This window comes from Microtus ochrogaster, chromosome 16 (genome assembly GCF_000317375.1).
Source record: "Microtus ochrogaster isolate Prairie Vole_2 chromosome 16, MicOch1.0, whole genome shotgun sequence".
NCBI classification, from domain to species: Eukaryota; Metazoa; Chordata; class Mammalia; order Rodentia; family Cricetidae; genus Microtus; species Microtus ochrogaster.
In genome coordinates, this window is record NC_022018.1 from 15,708,325 (window position 1) to 15,730,879 (window position 22,555).

At 37.1% G+C, this 22,555-nt stretch overlaps 2 protein-coding genes across 11 annotated transcripts in view; one reads left to right on the plus strand and one right to left on the minus strand.

The window, feature by feature from the left end:
* Pdss1 (decaprenyl diphosphate synthase subunit 1) overlaps positions 1 to 9,688 on the plus strand; it is a 37,474-nt gene extending 27,786 nt beyond the window's left edge. Inside the window, exons 10-11 of the mRNA XM_005354761.3 lie at positions 5,267 to 5,347; positions 9,243 to 9,688. Of these exons, the coding sequence (XP_005354818.1) occupies positions 5,267 to 5,347; positions 9,243 to 9,383 (222 nt within the window). The 3' untranslated portion in view covers positions 9,384 to 9,688. The remainder of the gene's footprint in view (positions 1 to 5,266; positions 5,348 to 9,242) is intronic.
* A 100-nt stretch (positions 9,689 to 9,788) lies between these two features.
* Abi1 (abl interactor 1) overlaps positions 9,789 to 22,555 on the minus strand; it is an 89,182-nt gene continuing 76,415 nt past the window's right edge. For 2 of the 10 annotated variants that reach the window (XM_005354750.1, XM_005354748.1), the window contains 4 exons: positions 22,102 to 22,275; positions 18,922 to 19,008; positions 14,996 to 15,181; positions 9,789 to 11,462 (listed from right to left, as the gene is read on the minus strand). In XM_005354750.1, the coding sequence (XP_005354807.1) occupies positions 11,287 to 11,462; positions 14,996 to 15,181; positions 18,922 to 19,008; positions 22,102 to 22,275 (623 nt within the window). In that variant the 3' untranslated portion in view covers positions 9,789 to 11,286. Of the gene's footprint in view, positions 11,463 to 14,995; positions 15,182 to 18,921; positions 19,009 to 22,101; positions 22,279 to 22,555 lie in introns of all 10 variants that reach the window. The other 8 variants (XM_005354749.3, XM_005354747.1, XM_005354753.1 and 5 more) reach the window with 4 other exon arrangements.

Genomic DNA, 22,555 nt, shown 5'->3' on the forward strand with positions numbered 1-22,555 from the left:
GGCTTTCAAAAGGATTATTAATATATATGCCAAGTTGAAAAAACATTTCAAGAAAACCTTTTGTACATTAAAGCTTTAATGAGGAACATTTTATGTTAGGCCATAACCCCCTGCACATACCCAGTATTCCCAAGTCATGTGAGTATAAAATGAAGGTATATCCGACAAAAGAAAAGTTAGTCATTGGCCAGCATTTCTTGTACAATTTCAGGCCTTCATCATCTCACTCACAGGTTCGTGTGCATGAGTAAACTTTTCCTGACTTAGTCTGTGAAGAGTTCTGGGTCGTTCTGCTTGTAGAATTCTCAACAATTATAAATGTTTTTCATGAGCTCCGTGAAACAAATGGACTAGACTGGCTTCTTTTGATTGTTTCATTACATCATTTCTAAAGGATCCAGTTTACTTTCCTCTACACAAAGGATTAATAGCTGATATGCATTCATAGATAATGGGACAAAATGAGAAAAGAAACGGAGTGCACAGCTCTTATGATTGACCTGTCTATAATACACAGCAGATGGGAAATTGCTGAGGCTTTATATTTGGTTGGTTGGTTGGTTGGTTGGTTAATTGTTCTTGAAGTAGGAACAAGGAAAAGGGACAGAATGTTACCCAAACTGTGGTTTTATGTGCGCTTACTGGAAAATCCCAGAGTCACAAGTCACCCAGTTATTCTGACCAAACAGCACTTTTCTTGGTTTGCCTGTGAGGCAATGGTAAAAAAAGAGTTAGAAGGCATCAGGCAGCCTCCAGAAGGAAACACATGATGAAGCTGAGCAGGAACAGTCTCTGGACAGGACTCATTTCACATTTTGGCAAATGGACCAAAAGTTCATCAAATACATATTTATACTTAGTCAAGCATGTATTCATAAATTGCTCTCAAAACCCTGAGTTTAGGATCTTTTATGGATTATACTGTTAAAAAGAGTTTCTTAGCAAGAAATCTGTCAAAAGTTCATGGGGCTTAAAATAACTTGGGAAAATAAATTTCAGAAAATAATGCAGGATTATACAGTATCTTGCTTTAATAAAACTGTGTTTATTTTAGTTTATAAAGGAGGCTTTCTTACATTGATCCTGATCTCACAATTCTGCTTTGTGGTATATAACTGTTTGTTCTATAAATGAAATGATGTTCATGTCTGGCCAAAATGGAACATCTGGTAGATGGCACAGAAGGCCGTCTTTCCCAAGTCTTCTAAGAGTGGCATTCATTTTACTGTACTTGAATTGTTCCTGCAACTAACAGTGTGGATAATAGTACCCAGTAGGTCTACCCACAGACCAGGTAACTCGTATGTCATAGCACTGAAGATATAATGCACACAGTTTCCACTATTGTTAGTGATTCACAAGCACATTCACTAGAGTACTCGTGAGGTATTTGTAAACCTTTCCTTGGGCTGGTGTCTTGTCCACAGATTTGTCTTTGAACTAATCCATCTGCATAACACTGAAGGTCTTGCTCTGAGATCCTAGGCCTTTCCAAACTGGTGGCAGTCTCCTTGCCTCAGCCTCCCAAGTCATAGTATAATAGCAATGCCCACCAAACCTGGCTTTCCTTTTCCTTTTTAATGCTGCTTGATATTAGAACTTGCTGGGCTAAGTTAACTGATTCTCCCTATTTTTTGATACCTTTGAGAAGAATTTCCTGGTGGCCATTGTTCAGGCATTTGTTCCTGATGGTCAAGGTGTTTCAGGAGGCTGTGGCTCAGTGGTAGAGATTGTCTGGCATGTGTATGGCCCTGGGCTTGATTCTTGGTGTGCATGTGTGTGACACACACACACACACACACACGTTTCAGGATTTCTGAAGAGGTCCAGTGATTAAGTATATTCTTGTATAAATATTTTGTTTTCTTCAAGAGCAAAAACTTGAGCTCAGTTGAGTACTTGCCTAGCATGCACAAATCACTGGGCTCCATCACCAGCACTTGGGAGGTAGATGCAGAAAGACCAGAAATTCAATACATAGTGAGTTCAAGGCCATCCTGGGCCACTTGAGATTCTGTCAAACAAAAAATCCAAAAACATTGTCAAAGACCTTATTCACAAGTACAAACCAGAGCCAGAGGCAGATGTCTGAAATAGAATTATACACCTAAATAAGAAATCCATTTATCCTAAACAAGTCTCCATCCTTTTTCTTTAGATTCCTTGTACAGTAACATCTACCTGAATTTACTGTCTCAGGCTTTATGATATGAACTTCCATGGAAGTTTGAATGCGCATTTTCTGAAGTATGGTTATAGTAATATCTGGCAGTTATTTTTGCTGTTTGTGATGCCCCAACAAGTAAAGAATTGATTAGCAATTTTGTCCTTTTTTTTCTTGCTTAGATTTGCTGGTTCCCTTCCCTAAAGATAATATTTAATCACACAAATATGGGAACATGAGTAAGACACAGTGATACCTCATGTTGGAAAACAATGGGAGAAAATCGTCTGGCTTTCTATTTCGTCTATGTATTTTTTTTAATCGTCACATTATCTTTCTTGTTTTTTGTAGTCATCACTCTGTGAATTATTTATTTTAGAAGGAAAACATTGAGTACTTTGTGGGGGAACAGGCAGCTGAGCAGTAACTGAAGTGCCCACCTTGTAGCATTAGTAAATAAACAGTCATGGTTTGTTTCATCTGGAATAGCAAAGGAGCGCTAGTGGATTCTTAGACTCCATATTTAATGCACTGAGAAAGGTTGCTGTATAAAGGAATCCTGAATACAGAAAATTTAACAAAAACAATTTCATTGAGTTACAGTTCTGATGCTAGGGAACTGAACCTGATTTCCAGGCACCATCAGCCTCATAAGACTACTACTCCCCCATTCCTTACTCTAGCCCCAAGTAACCACAATAGACTTCCAATATACACAGAGGGTATAGGTTTTTCTTCGACATTTCTTTTTAAGTATTTGCTTATTTAGTATGGTGTTTCCATGTTGTAGCATGGCTCCTTCCTATTTATTTATACTTAAGCAAAGGTCTATTATAGTGATTATTATGATTCGATGACATGAGAAATGCTTGTGAAATACTCAGAAACAAAATAGAAGTATTTTCCTTTTTGGGTGAGATTACATTAGTTTAAAAGTTCTTTTTAAAAGCTTTCCTTTCATCTGCTTGTTACTTGATAAGTCAGTCACTAGACCTAAATGTCAGGCTGCAGCCGTATTTCCAACTGCCATCACCAGCCCCTGAACCAGATGTTCAGGCTTATGCTATTGTGGTGACTCTTTGGTGTTACAATTCTCCAGGTCTGGGGCCGACTCATGCTAGTGCAGTGATCAATCCCCCTTGCAGTTTTATGAGCAGATTTCAGAGTTAGCATCATACTCACGCACAGGTGCTTTCCTACTGTAAAACAAAGTGAGCAAGCAAAGGACAGTCATCAAAATTGTTTTCTCACTGAATCTGGGGCAAGAGCTATCTTCCTGTTTCTCACTTCTCCCTCACATGGGGGGGGATGGGGGGAGGCTTCCCAAAGTTTGATATTTGCATAATAAAATTTGCATGCTATTTCAAAGAAGGAATGTAGTTGTTGGTGTTCACTGCAATTTATTTTTCTTTAAAATTTTGTTTTCTTGGTGTTTTGACAGTAAAAGCACCAGAGAAACTACATATAAGCATATTTTATCACACATAACTCATACTAATAAGAGAAAAGCTCATGTATCAAAAACAGGGTAATTTTACTAGATGCCTAAGACACCATCACATCTGCTTTAAGGATATAGCCTAGAAATAGCCAGGTGGGGGTGAAGTCTTTAAAAACTAAAAAGAAATGCCTAAGGATTTGACTTTAACCACCAGAATTATCTGACTTGATTTCTTGATTTGTTTCTTTATATGCTTTCATTAATATGCTTTTATTTTTAAAAGACCTAATTTTTAAAATATTTAAAAAATAAAAAATTTTATTCTTAAAAGACTAATGCAAATTCTTAAGTTGCTGGCTCCTTCAATTCTGTAGGCATTTTAGCTGCCTTTACATGTTGACAACTTTGTTTTCAAATACATACCTTTCTAGGGAAAGAATACCATTTATTGTTTGGTTAGGGCTTCTCTGTAAGCCCTATTTTCTTCTGCAAATTCCATGGTCACTGTTACAGGACAACTTATTTTGTCCTTCAGGCACAGTGCCAGGGAAAATGCTGTAAGCATTAGTGTCTGGGGTCAGGCACACCCTCCCTCTTATTACATGGAACTGCAGGCTGCTAAAAATTAAGAAATTTCAAGCTAGGGGGGTTGCTGGCAGAACCCGGACATGGAACCTGGGTCTAGAAGTGATGTTTGTGTTGTCCTGGCTTTTTCCTAGTGATGGTAGCCGTTCTCCTAAATAACTGTTGGGAAATGAAAAGGACAGAAGACATTTTTGTTAAGGCCTTTAAAAAATTCATATCGTGTACCTACACACAGGCGGGGGGACCATGGCTGAGTGGGCTTTGCAGGAGACGGTTCTCTCCTGTTGTGAGTTGGGATTGCTCCAGCCATCAGACCCTGCGGCACGTCCACCCTTTTCTCCTATCTGATGTCACAGTGAGCTAGTTCTTGGACCAAACAGTGAATCTAGAAAAGCAGAAAAAACAATTTCCTCCCCTATGAAGTCGCCAGTCCGTGAGATTTTGTTTCTTGTGGTGTTAGGGATGAAACCAAAGCTCTGACATGCTGACCTGCCCCCTAAACCCTCTGATCTTATAATCCAGGACACTGACCTGGTTGGCTGATAACCTCTATCTCCTCTAATCCAATCAATCTCAGCTTTGCTATGCATTAAAAAATCAGGGAAGTTCTAGTAATTGTGACATCAGTATGACCAAATGTTTATAGTGGCAGTCAACAGTCTGTAATTCCTAACCCTTCCTAGAGCAGTGGTCCTAGACCAGCAGTATCAACATCACCTGGAAATTTATTAACAAGGCATTCTCAATTCATACCCTACTGAATCAGAACCTCAAAGTGCAGTGCTTTGAGATCCTGGAATGCACTCAGAACTGGACCACGGATACAACATTACGGTGTTTGATGCATATATGCCTGCTTGTCTGTATGTGCACCACATATGTGCAAGGCCCTTGGAGTTCTAAGAGCATGGTAGGCTGCATGATGTGGCTGACACCCAATACAAGAGCACCGAGTGTTCCTAACTGTTGAGCTATCTCCAGTATCCATTTTAAATTTTTCTATATAATTACAAACAAGTATTAAAATTCTTCATTCATCCAGGAATAATAAATAGATTTCCCTTCTTTATGGTTAGTTCCCAGAAATGAATGCTATGATAATGAGGCGGTTCAGCTTGCCAGGGGATGTGGACAGAGCCCGACAGTATGTATTAGAGGTAAGACTACTGTTGTGCTTATGCATGTGGAAGTCAGAGGGCAATTGGTAAGACATTTTTGTTGGTGGTGGTGGTTTTTTTGGTTGTTGTTGTTTCTGAAGACAGGGATTATTTGTAGCTTTGGATCCTGTCCTGAACTATCTTTTGTAGACCAGGCTGGCTCCGAGCTCACCGAGATCTGCCTGCCTCTGCCTCCCAAGTGCTGGGATTAAAGGTGTGCACCACCTACCATGTGTGTCTCAGAGATCAATCAAGTTTGGCAGCAGGCACCTTAAGTACCTTTACTAACTGAGGCATCTTCACACACACACACACACACACACACACACACACACACACACACACACACACACTGGTAAGATCATTTAAAAATACAGAAGGCAACAGTAGGTAGTTACAAAAAATTTTTTAGATACAGAGCCAAGTTGGTCAACCCTTGCTTAGTTTGACAAAAACTAGGAAAGGAGCTCATAAACAACAAACAAATAACAACATCCAAAAAACCAGCTTATCTACTTTCACATTAATTCCAGTGCCTGTGCGCTATATTTGCAGGAGTTGGTTCTCATCTTGCACCATGTGTGTCCTAAGAGATTGAATTCGCTTAAGCATGCCAGCGAGCTCCTTCACCTACTGAGCCATCTCATTAATCGAAGAAAGCTCAATTAATATAATTATTATATTAGATTTCCCTTCAGTGATACTCCTATGCAGTCAAGGCCAATGAGACCTGCTAGGCTAGAGTAAGCTTTGATGTGTCCATGAGTATTATTACTGTACTCTGTCTGGGGCCGGCCCTAGCCCTGTCCAAAGCTTCCTTCCTATAACTAGACAGTTACGGTAGCCTTCCCTACTAAAGTTAAGTGGGTCATTGAACACAATTTGAAACAAGCATAGTGAACTATACATTCATGAAGGTTTTTCTTTCAAAGGGAGAACCATTTACTCTGTTTAGGACCTAGAGGCTTATTTTAAACATATTGCTGCATATCTTCAGAACTTTCTCACAGATACCCAAAGTTTTATTTTTTAAATAATTTCCAGAACCAGTGAGATAAATATTTCCAGTGCCAGTGGGTAAAGGTACTTGCTGCAAAGCCTGATGACGCAAGGGACCCTTATGATGGAAGGAGAAAACTCTTACAAGTTTTCCTGTTCCACCACATGTGCATGCCCATACCCACACACTCAACACATAATTTCAGTGTTTTTGTAAAGAATGATCGGTTTCCAAATTCATAGTTATCTGGAGGCTATGGGTTATATACATGGAATACAGTAAGCAAACAAGTATTAATAACAAGTATAACACATTAAAAATTCTAAGTAATTATGTTTCCAGTGTTTTAGTGAGTGTTTGACAGTGCTCTAAAAGGCTCAAATCTAGTATCCACCAGAGGGGCTCTGGCCTTAGAAACAGTGCAGCCATCATTTGGTACCCTTGAGGGTTACAGAACTGCTCCTTGGATATCAAAGATGCATGAGTGTTTAAAGCTACTTATATCAAATGTCAGAATATTGCTTTGTACTTTAAACCATTTTGGGATTGTTTCTAATAGCTAACTGTGATATAAATGCAACTGATATTGTTTAGAGAATGATGACAAATCTGTGTACATGTACATGCTCAAGTGTGTCCAAAAACATGGTTATAGAAAGCTAATCAAAGTCTCTAGTGAATAATTGTAGTTCTTATAGTAAAGTATGTGTGGACAACTCAGGATTACTAAAGAGTTGATTAAAACTGAGCAGAAGACAATGTGAATAGAAAAGACACTGAAAACTCAAATAGGAAAATCTATAAGGATAACAAATTCTTAAAACAAGACTTTTAAAAAAAAAAAAACCCTCCTTGGTGCTAGATACTAAACAGAACTTTGCACATTAGCAAGTGCTCTACCACTGAGCATCTCATTTCCAGCCCATTATTTGACTCAAATAGAATGAAAAATAATTCCAACAACTGGCAAATGGGGTTATATGTAAAAGCTTCTGCAAGATCAACAGACAGCATACACAATAGAAAAAAAACTGCCAACTATACACACTATAAATTTAACACCCAAAATATATAAAGAACTGTAAAAATTGAATGCTAATTTAAGCATTTACTAAGTAGGCTAATGAACTAAACAGATGATTCTCAAAAGAAATACAAATGGGAGGAGGTGGAAACTTGTTTTTTTTTCCTTTTCTCAATAAAAAAAAAATAAAAGAAAAAAAAAAAGAAATACAAATGGCCAGTAAGTATTTAGAAATGTGTTCAACATTCTTAATAATTAGGGAAATGCACGTTGAAACTGAGACTCCATCTTAGCCACCATCAGAATGGCTATTATCAAGAACAGAAGTAATGATAAAGGCTGATGAGGGTGCAGGGAAAGGGAACAGAAACCCCCATGGCCACTGTGGGAATCAGCAGAGAACTACTGATATGTTTGCTTCATAGCACCTGGTAGCTCAGCTGTCTGTGACTCCAGTTCCAGGAGCAGAGACATCTTCTAGTCTACATGGCATACCCACATACAGGCATACACATAATTTTTAAAAAATATTTAAAAAATAAAATGATATTTGCAGGAAAATGGACAGAACTAGAGATCATTATGTCAGGCAAAATAAGTCAGTCTCAAACAAATCATTTCTCACAAACAGACAAGATTTAAATTTGTACATGTATAGCTCGTAAGAGAAGGAAAAAAGGGAGGAAGAATAAATGGAATGTTTACATAAAAGCAGAAAAGAGTAACATTGAGAAAGAGGACCAGTTAGAAGTGGTGACTGGGTGCAGCAGCATGAGGGAATCAGTAAGAACAAGTGTAACAATGTGTGTGTATGGGAACCCGGAGATCTCTACTAAGTTAAATCATTCGCTACATCTTTAGCTAAGATGAAGTCATACATAGAGAATAAAAGTACATACCTTTAATCCTAGGACTTGGAAGGCAAAGGCAGGTAGATTTCTGTGAGTCTGAGGCCAGCCAGAGGTACATAATGAAATACTGTCTCAAAAAGAAAATAAAGTGGTTTCTTTCTCACATACCCTTTGAAGTAGGTTATTTGTGCAGGTATATGTGTTTAAACATCAAGCAAGAGAAAGCATGCTGTTTTGCAAGATGGCACAGAAAACTCAACTCTTGTTTTGAGCAAAGCTTTTCAGCCATATACTAGGAATATTATATTCTAAGTAACAGTGGTTGAGAGCCATGGAGAAGGGCTGGAGAGATGGCTCAGCCACTAAAGGCTAGTCTCCCAACCAAAACTATGAGAACCATGGAAAGGAAGTGCTTTATTATACAACTTAATTCCACACAGGGAAAAATGTTTTATTAATGTCCGGCTTCTAGAAAAAAAAAAACCAACATTAGAAACATAGTTCCAGAATGTAACTATCTTTAATGGCACAGAGAGGACATGAGCAATGGTGTCCTCACACAAGAGGAAATCAGAAGTAATTCCTCCATGATAGTTAAGGGAATCCACAGACCAACTGAAGACAGTGATACCATGATTAGATTAGGAAACGCTGGGGATGAGCTGTCATTTCCAATATGAAAGGCATTTTCATCACAGACCCTTTGGGTTTGCATTTTAAAATGGGAAAATCTTTTATATAGATAGAACTCTGAAAAACTTCTAATGCTTCAGTAAAGGTAACAGAAAATGGCTGGCTGCTTGACAGAGTTGACTTCTGTGTGTGCTAACCAAACTAAAGCATGTTCCCATATGAAAAAGGATGTAAAGTATATAGAAGCAGCCGCCACCTGCCAGAAAGAGAACATCAGGACATAGTATGATTAATAACTGTACAGCTCATCTAATCTCACTGTGTTTTATCTATTGTGGCAGCATTCCTGGAGCTCATCAGTGATCTCTGTTTTCTTGTCTCCTGTAGAGTGATGGCGTGCAACAGACAACCTACCTCGCCCAGCGGTACTGCCATGAAGCTGTGAGGGAGATCAGGAAACTTAGACCATCCACAGAAAGAGATGCCCTCATCCAGCTTTCAGAAAGTGTGCTCACAAGAGATAAATGACAAACTTTTCTGTTCTTCCCGGCAGCTATTTTACCAGACTGTGCCTAATGAATTTTGTGAAACACTATTTGCTCCATGTGCAGATAACCAAAAATCACTTTAGGAAATAATTTCAACCTTATTGATGGGCAATTTTTTTTTATTGGCAAAGTTTTTCAGAAAACTTTTTAAATGTAATTAAACCAGTGTCACTATAGTCCTATAAAGTCTAATCGAGGTATCCTGATGGTTATGTGTGGCACTGTTTACACTGTTAATGCCCACATGGAAAGCCATTACACAAATAAATAATCAACGTTAAAATTCAAGTGGTTTGTCTTTGTTTCATAAGATTAAAGGTCAGAGAATTTTGAAGTCTGTACTTAAATTTAAATCCACATTAGTTATGTTTTAACAATATCCAACTTTTTTCATAGATGAACATAGTTTATTATAAAAGACTGTAGATAAAATTTAGACAACAGGTTATTTACAAATTAAGAAAACATTCTGCTTCAAAAAGAAAAGGCATAATATAGCTATCTGATCACTAATGACATACTTTAAAAATAACAAAGGTAAATAAAATATATATGAAATAGTTGATGATTTGGTAGAAACAATGGTCTTTAATTTTCAGAAATATTTTGTACTGCTCTCATCATTTACTATGCTGTCATAAGTCTGTAATCCTCAATACATAGAAACCCTCACTTGTGTGATCTACTGTAATATCCTAAGCAGTACAGAATTATATACAAGAGAAATACCCCTACTATCCCTCTCACCCTCCCTTAAATCAAGGAGACACACAAAGTGCATTTCAGTTCCAATACAAACCTGCCTGTTACCTGTTTACAGAGTAATACATGGCCTACTTTCTTTTCCAATTGTATGTTGCTAGTGCCGTGTAATGGGCTACATATGCCTATCCACAAATTAATTGCATTCGCTTTTACAATACATAAGAGATTTTCCTTTTATTGAACCAGTGTAAATTCATTTTAATCAAAACCACAGGAATAGTGTAGCATCCCTTTGGATTTTTACCTACAGAATGATGTGTTAACTTTGACAAAATGTTTTAGCTCCAAAATCTGCAAAATTCTGCCACATTATGCTGTTCAGACACATGTTTCCAAGCTAATACACTGAGAAAATAGGACCATAATTCTGCAATAAACCTTTTGTGTTGGGATTATGTGTGCATGCATACGCACGAGCACACATGTTTAAAGCAAACCAGTAAAGGAGAGGACAAAATCCTTTGGTTCACTTATGTATTTATGAGTGTAAAAATTTATAATGCAAATTTCACTCATTAAAAAACTTAGATACAAATTACAACATTACAGATAATCTTTCATTTCACATGAAGAACTTAGAGACTCAAATATGAGTACTCCAGATAAATGTTACACAAATTGGAAGCATCTTGAATTGTTAAGTATCTTTCAATACATAAAATTTTATGCATGCTTTAAACACAGTATTCTTAAAAAATGAGAATTTAAATCAAAAGTATGACCAGCACCAGCATTTAAGTTTTCTGATTTTCCTATTAGTCTGACATAATGTTAGTGACCATGCTGCACTGAAACATGAAATGGTGCATTCTGAACCATGATTTGTTAAACATGATAACCCACATCCCCAGAATGTTTAGGCTGGTCATAAAGTTATCAAGGTGTGAGCACATATGCATAATCAATTACAGGCAGTCTCTGGTATAAACTGCTGTTCAGCAATATGTGAACTGCCTCTAAAATGTATGCTTACAGGTAGACATCCAAATATACCAATAAAACATTGTCCTGAAAATATGGGCACATTTTAAACATTAAGACAATTCTGTTAACCATATAGTCCCACAGTATGACGGAGTAATAACCTACATGAGAAGAAAAAAAGAAAAAAGAAAAACCTAATCAGTATAGTGCATGATCGATTCAACATAGTTCCCAGGAAAGAGTCCAGTCACTCGATTGCAAACTCCTTCAAACCAACCATCATCGTTCTTCTTTATGACATAGATGATCGCACCTTCTTTAAAGGACAGCTCGTCATCCTTGTCCTTTGTATAATCATATATTGCAACAACTGTGGAGAAAACAAAGGACGACATGAGAGTGCTGTCTCCAACAGTTCCTTCAGTTTTTAAACGTAATACAAATCTGTGTAGTACAGGAAAACCAAGTACATGACAGAGAGAACTGACTGTTAGTTGTCTTCTGACCCTCACACACAGACTGTGCCATGTGTCCCTTCCCAATAAAATAAATGAAGTCACAATTTTAAAATCTTGGAATTTGGGTGGGTTAGTTTTGCTTTTCTGAGATAAGACTTCACTATTTAGCTTAGGCTGGTCTCACTGCCTCAATATCCCAAGACCTAGGATTAGAGGCCTACACTCCCATAGATTCACGCGTTGAATTTAGGATTTATTTCTATTCATTCAGACAAATATCCATGGAGTAGCTAAGCAAAGTACCATACCTATTTTGACCATACCACACATTAATAAATCTTATTTGTGAGGTAAGTCTATTTATTCAAAATTCTATGCTAATTGATAGGGATACATTCAGGTTTTAAAAAAAAAAGTCTCACTTTAAAGTTTAATTTTAAAAATGGAAAAGGGAAAAACCCAGAAAGTGTGATACAAATTCAAAATACTCTTCCTTTCTAGTTAAAGTATCCTTTCCAGATGTTACAGAAAGGTCAAACAACTTATATACTGCTTTCTGAGCTATTGTTTTGTGAATTTAAATATTTCCTTAAATCCATTTTATAACATAATTCTAAAATTACATGTAATTTTCTACTATATATGAATAGTAAATTTACTATTGTTTTGTGAATTTAAATATTCCCTTAAATCCATTTTATAACAATTTTAAAATTACATGTAATTTTCAACTATATATGAATAGTAAATTTATAACATGTGATTTTTTAATTACTTCACATATTCATAAGTCTTTTTTCTTAAAAATAAGGAATTTTATGAGCATACATGATGCTTATATTTTTGCCCTTAAGAAACTCTAAATTAGTGAAATAGGGAAAGTACATTTTAAGTTAGGCAGTCTTTTCTCCTTACAAAATACTGTAGTGAGGAGATCCAACAAGCCCAGTTCCTTCTATTTTAGTTCTACAGCAAATCACAGTATGCTGATTATGATCTCAATAGAACATCAAGGCTTAAAAATACAACACTATCAAAAGTATCTCTGGCTAAATAACAAGCTAAAAGGATCAAGTGATTTGCAAGGGGTTAACAATTAGTAATTAAGAAAACCTCTTCACATAGTCTTTGGTAATCCTCTTGTATCTAGAGTCACAGGAGGTGAGTCTCGGTGCTACAGACTGACTTTAAACTGGCTGACAAATGCCTGAAACTGTCAAGTCTGAACAAAATGATAACCACTTCATGCTCTTAGATCCTCCTATGCAAATGGCTCAGAAAGGTAATGAACCACAGTTTTCAAGGTTTCCTCTGTAACAGTCTTATCTCAATGTATATACTTCCTCATGATTTCTCTTAGCGCTATTTAACCACTAATGATAATCTGATGTTGATTCTATTCTTCTGGATCTAATCAAGATCTCCTATATGTAGTACTGGAAGGCTATCTGGAATTTAAATCTATTAGTTTAATGCAGAGAATAGGATCACATCAGAATACATTAGGTTAAATTTGAGTTAGCAATAAGAACAAGAAGTCATGTCATAAATTGTTGGTCCAAATTAAACAAGTTTCACAAAAGTGGCTATCACAACTTTAAATATATGTGTACTTGCTATCCTATGTTAATTTGTACACGTTAGAACATATCTGGGAAGAGAGACTCTTAACTGAGAAAATGTCTCCATAAGATTGGCCTGTAAGTCTGTGGTGCATTTTCTTGACTGGTGATTGATGTGGGTGACCAGAGCCCATGGTGGGCAGTGCCACTCCTGGGCAGGAGGTCCTGGATGCAATAAGAAAGTAGGCTGACCAAACTAGAAGTAAGCCAGGAACCACTCCTCCATGACTTCCAGGTTTCGGCCAAACCCTTTCCTCCCCAAGCTGATTTCAATCATGCTGTTTTACCACAACAACATAAATCCTAACTATAACAATAATCCTACTAAATCTTTTCCTTGCCCATGGCAGAAGGATGAGATAATCACTATGCAGATGAGGCTGTTGTCAAATTTATAATGATCCCCCTGCCTCTGCTTCCTGGGTGCTGTGGTTCAGGTATATGCAATCATGCCTAGCTTAAGTCACTAAATGTTACTTTGATTTACAATAGAAGTCAACAATAATAGCCCACTGGCAAGTCTAACCCATCACACCATTTTTTTAGATTTAAATCTTATTTTCTGTGTGAGTGATTTTGTTTGCATATCTGAATGTGTACTACATGTATGCCTGGTGCCAGGAGTCAGAAGGCATCAAATCTCCTGGAACTGGAGTTATAGATGGGTGTAAGCCACCATGTGAGTGCTGGGAACTGAACCTGGGTCTCATCTACAAGAGCAAGAAATGCTCCAAACTCTAAGTCATCTCTCTAGCATCCCACTGCCAATTTTTGCAAGTAAAGTTTTACTGAACACACCTATATCTACTCACATACATATTAACACCCAACTTTGAACTACATCTCCTCACATATATAATAACTCCTGACTTTGAGCTGCAAAACAGTTGAATCAATGTAGCCAACAAAACTAAGCTACACCTGGCCTTGAATAAAAAAGGCGGGGGGGAGGGGGGGGGAGAGGGAAACAGAAAGGAGAAAAAACAAGGGAAAAAGTGGGGACAGAGGGAAATGCTTAAAGTCATTTAGCTCAGTTTTGTGCCTTAACTGATCTACAAAACACAGTCAAGTCAATCTGAAGTCAGAGCATACATCTAACAGTCCCAGTGGCCCAGAATGACCAGCTCAACTACCCACTGTGGGCCTGGGGATGGCCCACACTAGCATCTACCCTATCCTCTAGGACCTGCTGGAGCTCATGAAGGGACTGATCCTGTGGAACGATAACCCCAGCATCTCCAAGACTTTGGGCCAGCCTTGGGATATCCCAGAGATGTTCCAGTGAGGATCCAGTGATGATGGTGTACCAGGAGCAGTGAGCCAGACCAGTGACTCCCTGCAATGAACATTTACAAGTAAAGTTATTTGGTCAAAAGGGTACACTGTGGTTCCAATGCCACTAAAACAAATGAAGAGGTGTTGGAGAGGCAGGAAAGATGGAAGATCGAAGAGGTTGCTTTTGTTGTTCTATTTTTTCTTTTGCTTTTGTTTGCTTGCTTGTTTTGTTGTTTTTTAATTTTAGTTTGGACGGTTGCTTCAGGGTGAGGGGGAAGAATATGAAGGGACTGGGAGGTGAGCGGAACTGGTTGCATGATGTGAAATTTCCAAAGATTCAATAAAGAAATTTAAAAAAAAAAAAAGAAATCTAAGAATTTAAATTGAAAACATAAAGAATCCTTTGCATACTGCTGAAGAACACAAGGCATATGCAGCGCCGTCTTGACTGGTAAGACAGATAAAAAATGCTGGTTTTTTTTTTCACAGCAATAAACTCTGTAATTGCATTATTGACTTCAAATCAGTCCACAGTAGCAGTACCTCACCTTTCTCAATATAATTCTTGGGAGCCCATGCAGGATCCCCGTCTGCATAGGGGTCACTGTACTGAACTACCGCAGCTTCCTCGTCTTCATAGTCCACCGGAGGAGGTGGTGGAGGAGGTGGAGAGTCATCAAACATGGGAATGTCATCCGGCGGAGGCGGGGGTGGTGGAGTTGGGCTATCAGCAACTAAAAGGAGTCAAACAAGTAATTAATCTAAGTGAAAAAAAATTTAATGAACAGAATTTTAACAAAAGTCTAACTCAGACAGCATGCACTATATAAAACATGCAGTGATTAGAAATAAAAGCTTGGTGTGTTAAAGTTCATACTGCTTTTAAGCACAATTTTGCATAATAAAATGAGCTAAATTAAGCATAAAAAGGACTACAAATTAATGAATGCAAGAGGTTAGGATACAGTATCCTACTTTCATAAGAAATACAGGAGTAAAGAATTTTCCTTATCTTAAGACTCAGGTCAAAACAAATGTTCCACTAGGCCTAATAGCCTAATGGACCCTGTCATTTGGAATACTGCTAAATATCTTACATTAGAGGTTGGATCATTTTAAACTACATAAAAATTAATATATAATTTACTACATATATTAGTTTTTACTACATATATTAATTTTGGCTATTAATAATACCCTAGAAACTACATCTCAAGTGGACATATTTTTTATTTAATTATTATTAATTTGCTTTAATAGGGAGAAAAGCCAAGTTTGTAGTATCAGGTTTGCATCTTCGTGTAAGGTTTTGTTTGTTTGTTTTCTATTTAAATTTTAACAAAAACAGCAACAAAATTATTTCCAACTAGAAAACTGCATTAAATATGTTTAAAGGAATGTTATACTCATAGCCAAAATTTAATGCAGAAAGAAAATTAAGATTCTGCATCATGACTAATAAAACAATCATGAGATGAGATCAGATCCTAAAGATCCAATTTTCTAACTTAAACACAATTCAGATTTAAACATAAAATGTTGAAGATGTAGTAATTTTAAAAGAAACAAAAATAAACAAACAATAAAAATGAATCACAATTCAGATTCTAGATGGCTGCTAGGGTGTGTGTGTACGCATGCTTCAAAAAATCTAGGGTATTAACAGTGACATGGGTGTGTGGGACTAGAATTGTACTTATCGGGCCACCAATCTTCTAGTATTAGAAATTCAAAGCCAACACAACTAATGCTCAAACCTCTACTCCACAAATTCCTTTAAAAGTTTAGGAGAGGGGGGAAAAAAATCAGGCAAGGTGGTGCATGTCTTAATCCCAGCACTTGGGAAATAGAAACTGGTTGATCTCTGTGAGTGCAAGGCCAGCCTGGTCTACACAGCTAATTCTATGCCATCCATAGCTCTACAAAGAGGCTCTTGATTTGCTTTATTTTGCTTTTAAAGAATGAATGAGAGAGAAGGGAGGAAGGAAAACATTATTATATAACTGGTGTGTGTTTTAAAGGTTATTCTTCCTGACAGGGTATGTTGAAAATATCCCCAAGTTTTAAAGCATGCAAAGAATAGCCCTACTTCATTACTAGTTAAATTCTGTGATTTCTACTTTTATTCTTGAAACAAAGAAGATAATAAAAAAAATCAATTCTATGTGATGATGCTCCCTGAGAGCAATCTACCAAGTCTACAGCTGGGCTGCTGTCCACCACATGCATGATTCTGCCTGTACCTACATCCTCCATAAATCTTTCTGGTGTGGAGGAAGAGAAGAGGTATGAACCCATCCTGACATCAAATAACCACAGCACATACCTTCATTTGGCTTCATATATGCACTGCATATGTGCTGGGTTCCCTAACTGCTGTCACTCTTACTTGTACAAGCACTAGTTGAAGATTACCACTCAGCTGTCATTAAGTATATATTGACTTATCCTTAATTTTATGGAAAAGTCTGGGCAGTTCAACTTTCTGCCCTAATGCTTTACCTACCACTATTCATATTTGCTCTAAAAGGCTTTCTGATGTTAATAATGAAAGGCATTAGTCATTAGGGGCTCATATCTTATGCCAGATTAGATGAAGCACTACATACCTTTACTGTCACTTCCTCTAAGCACCAGAGGTATTTCAAAAGCACATAAAATATATGCATTTCATAGAATACTTAAAGTGCAGATACAAAATAGGAATAAATTTGGAATATCAGTGGTATGAGAATAATGACTCAACATCATGTGTTTATTAAAAAGAACAAAAATAGTTGTGAATCTGTTTGGCAATAATGCATATGAATACTGGATTTCTGTTCTTTTCAATTACCAATTAGTCAATGATCTCTAGACCCAAGAAGCACAATGGCTACTAAAATTATTTCCTAGCAATTCTTCATAATGAAGCAATGTAAAAAGATCATCTGACACTTTCACTCTCTGACTGATTTAGTTTCTACTATCACTGGGCATGATGAACATACCTGCCGTCACATTACTTAGGAGTTGAGGAAGAAGGACTCTACTGCAAGGCCAGCCTGAGAGACACATTCCAGAATCCAGCAAACAAGAATGCAATTCATTGTTAAAACAACTGACCTAGCATGGACAAGACCCTGGATACAACTGCCAAGAGCATAAAAAGTGGGGAAAGGAGCAGCAGTGATTAGTAAGTTACCCTTACCGCTTATTTTTTTAAACACCTAGATTCATTTATTTTAAATATCTGAACACACAGCTTTCAAAGTGAAGTTAGTAAGAAGGCACTCAGAAATTTCAAAATTCTAAATTTACATTTTCAATAAGCCCCTTATATGTCACATGAAGGAAGAGACTTTGACTTAAACTGTTTGTATCCTTCCCAGAGCCTAGCATGTAACACTGAATAAAGATGGTGGAAGGGAGTGAATGAGAGAAGCCAATTAAGAGTCAGCAAAAGCTGACACAGAATTTGCAACAAATGTACTTTCCTGAGAGATGAGCTGCTCAAGTAGGTTGCTCACTACTCAAACAATCCTGAAATTTATTTTTAGGCAGATCCCAAATAAAGTAAATTAGATCTAAATACTATCTTAATTTCAATGTTTGACACTGAATAATTCAGCAACTGTACTTTCCATTTGCCACACGATATTCACTCTGGGCATGCAGAATTTTTTGTAACCTCAAAGGTAATGAGCAATGATTCAGTCTACCTAGATTAATATACACGCTATAAATATCTAATGAAAGTTATTGAACCTAATCTTCACTAAGATAAAACTTTAAGAAAGCAGACAGGTTTCTATTTGGCACACGAGCTCACAGGCCAGCACAGGTCACTGTTGGCCAGGGCATGAGGAAGACTCCACCATCCTTGTCAGTCCCTCAGACAGACAACATGCATATGACTCACTTATTCTTGGAGGTTAGTTTTTCAAAATAACTTTTTATATATGAGTGTTTTGCCTACCATGTATGTATGTGCATCACACGAGCGCAGAGCCCACAACATCAGGTCCTCCAGAAGTGGTGTTTTTGATGTTGTTGTTTTGGCTTCTTTATTTTTTTAAGACGGGGTCTTACTATATAACCCACAGTATACTCCAACACATGAAGATCTCCTACCTCAGCCTCCTAAGGGTTTAGGATTGCAGGCATGCACCACCATATCCAGCTGCAAAAGGTTTTCTAATTCTCCAAGTAACTATTAGGGATTTGCATTCCTGTATTTCAATACTCTTTGCTTGAAGATATGCAAATAATGGATCTTATGTCTTAGCTCACTTTCAAATTGATATGGGTCAGTAACCATGCACACAAGAGGAAAGAACAAGAGGAAGCCCGTGCTCTTCAGTGTCAGCACCACATATCTGTACCTATTCTTCAAGGTAAGATTAGCTTCTCAGGAAGAAAGAAAAAGGTGACCATCAGCCATGCATGCTAGAGAAGACAGCCTCTAATCTGATAGCTGTGTTTCCACACTTACTGTTTTCCTGCACCCTGGCCACGAAGCCTGTGAGAGGTATCTGTGGAGTCAACTGAGGCATAGGGGGAGGAGGTGGGGCAATAGAAACTGGCAGCAAGACACAGTATGGGGAATAAAACAGATACAGAAAGAAAAGAAAAGAAAACAAACAAAAAGCAGAAGTCAGTTACAAGGACCACAAACACAAATAAGTATGCCAAGAACAGTCTGCAAATGAAAACAAACAAAACAAAAACAAACAAACAAACCCTGCTCCCTTCTTCAAGTTTTCCCCAAAGAATCTGGAGCTAAGCTGCGCTCACTCACGGGGTAAGAGCATACAGTAACAAATGCACTTATTTTAACCTAGCATTACATTATTGGGGAACTTTTTAATTTACTACATAACATTTATTTTAGCACGTTTTTCAAATTTTAAAGAAACAATTCTAAAATATGTCACAATTAAAAACCTACAACGCTTTCCAGAAATCTGTTTTTGTTGTAACTCTATATACTAACAGATTTGTCTAGCTTTAACGTAATGTTGCAAATCTTAAACGAAATTAAGGCATAACAGTGGTTGATTACCTGTATAAATACATCGATAAATCAATCTATCAGTCACAAGTTCCCTTTAAAGAAGATTCTTACATATCTAAATTTAAACACCTCTATGAGAAAACAAAATAAGATTTGTGTTACTTTTTAAGTTGGCAGCTTTATTTGTAAGAAATCAGCCCTAAACTGATTCCATGTACCTTATGATTGATTATTCAGCTTCTCAGGGGAAGTTATCAAACATCTTTTTTATGGATACTGAAAAAGGAAACTTAATCTCTCTCTAATCAGTCAAAATGTACAATTATTTGCATTATATTAATTTCAAATGAGAGCCTGGCTGGTTGGAAACGCGTTACCTTTGTCAGGAGATACTTTATAGGAAATTGGTATTACATGTCATTTGGCTAACAAATGTGTGAAAGAGTGACTCTGTCTCATTTTAACAAGACAGCAACTGCTAAAGAGAACTCAGAAAGTCAACTGGTTTAAATGGAAAGAGCTGCCTTAGCAGTGGCCACCAACAAGTGATGTTACATTAACCAAGGAAAAGAACTTTATTGGTTCCCAAGAGCATTTTATCAAAATAATTTTCATCTAATGCACGATATAAATTGTTTGATAAGCATAAAAATGTGAGAGGTTCCAAGTTCAAAATTAGTACAATATGTGCAAAAGGTCATACAAATTTAAAAACAGCATTCAGCTTACTATCAGAAACTAGTCTTTCATTGTTACAGAAAAGACTCCTTAAAGGGTACTGATTTTAAAACAAACAGAAACAACTAAAAGTCTCCCCTTAGTCAAAGAATTTTGAGTGGCATGCTTGTTAGTAGTGGGAGAAGACAGACGAGATGTGCTCTGAAAATGCTTGTCACCAGCACATCTACACAGAAGTGTGCACATCACAACACTAACACAGCCACACGCCAGTAAAACTACACCAGCAGTTCATACTGAAGGACAGCTGGATGAAACAAAACACACTTAACCTGAAGCTAAGTTTGCCTTCCAGTTTCAAAAAGAACACAGATATTCACTAAGAAAGAGTTCAGTCCCAACCACAAACAAGTTCAACTAGACAAGTGTGGACTGATAAAATAAAAACCCTATTTGCAGAGCAAATTAAAAGACAAGTGTGCGTGTGTGGGAAGGTAATGAACATAAAGACGGGATCTAAAAAAGCAGAACACGGATAGAAGTTCATGAAACTAGTGGGATGAACAACTAATTCATCATGATGGAGCACACCTTTAATCCCAGGCATTAGGGAACAAAGGCAGTTAGACCTCTGAATTCAGGGTCAGCCTGTTCTACACAGTGAGTTCTCAGACAGTCTGTCTCAAAAACAAACAACTAAAAAAAACCACCTACTGAGATAAATGATTGATTTGTTATCTATTTAGACACTAAGCTACCATTCAAAACCCAGTAAACTAAGTAAATATCAGCTAAGAGTTTAATATCTCTTAGTAGCCTGAATAAAAATTCTAATCTGGAAAAAGGCTGTAAAAACCTGGGGTACTCTTTGAATATAGGCATTTGTGACAAAGTACCTTTCGATTTGCTGCAACCAATCACTCTGAAACTCAAAAATTTTAACAAAAAAAATGGACAGTGTCCACTTAAGATAAACATGGTGGTGCTCGCCTGTCATTCTAACAAACAGGAGGGGCTCGCTCTAAGTTCAAGGCCAGTAAGAGTTAAGCAGCACCAGGCCAGCTAGGACTACAAAGCAGTGCCTTGTCAAAAATAAATAATAAGTGAATGAATGCATAAACACACACACCACAAATATAAATAAAGAACCAAGAAAACCCCCATGTAAATGCAGAGTGATCGTCATTCTTTTTATAGAACATTCAGTTCTAAATTCTAAAGTGGAAAAAAGCTGCCATAGAAAAACCTGTCAGTCCATACCCACCATCTTCATGACAAAAATGAATATTGGACAACATACTTATTTCAAATTGTTTCCTTTTTGGATTTAGCATCTTCACATGGAAAGTGTACTCAATAACTATCCTCAGATATTCAAACATTTTCTTTCTAATTCTATGTCTATTTTCTAACCCTGTAAGATTTTAAACACTGGCTGTAATTAGTATTGGGATGTGCAATTTGAAGTGAACAGAAGAAAATCAAAAGAAAATCCTTCCCACCCATTTGAATTATTCAGAGGAGAAAGTAAGCAGGCATTGTAAATGTTTTCAATTGAAAGCATTTCAGAAAAAGTCCATGACTTAGAAGTGATAGTCAGCAATTTCTTTATATTATTGTTTTTAAAAATAATCTTTGACTATGTTGGTGTCATTATATCACTACTGAACCATCAAAATCATGCCCATAAAATTTCAGACTGTTTTGCTCTCTAGTTCAAATTATATTGTAATAATACTAATAGCACATTAAAGCATTGGTGAATTTGGCTAAATTAAATATAATCATGCAAACCTTAGAGAATAAGTGACTAGCAGCTGCTTTTAAGATGGTTATTCAAGAATTAGCATTCAAAAGCAAAAATAAACATGAAACAGCATGGCTTAAATTGTTGTCTATCACAGTTAAGAATTCCAGTTCAAATAACCTCCTTCAAAAGGAGCTGTACTATTGCTGTATGCCTGCAAAACACAAGCTTACTTGAATTTTGAGAATAAAGTGGCCCTCCATTAACATGAGGCTGAGCAGAGAATTGGGCAGTCACAGAGGGAGTTCGTCTATATCCACCAGAAGATGTCGAAGAAGTGGTAGAGTTGTGCCGAGAAATCTGCCTGGTCATTGTGCCATACTGCGACCCAGGAGCTGAGCCAGGGGCTGCTGAAAAGCATTAGTTAAAGGCAACCAACAAAGCATTATAAACACCCGAAGTAGCAGAACAAAGGGGCAGGATGGGGGTTCTTATTACCTTATAAAGCCCACAGCACAAAATAAAAGAAAAAGGAAGATGAAAATCAAATTAGCTCTACTTCCAAGTGTATAAACAAGGGGAACAGCCAGTGTGAAGGAAGAGTTACAATAGTGAACATGGAGCATTATGACTTAACCCTTTGCAATAAGCACAATCCTAAATGCTGTTTCTTTCGCTAATACTCCA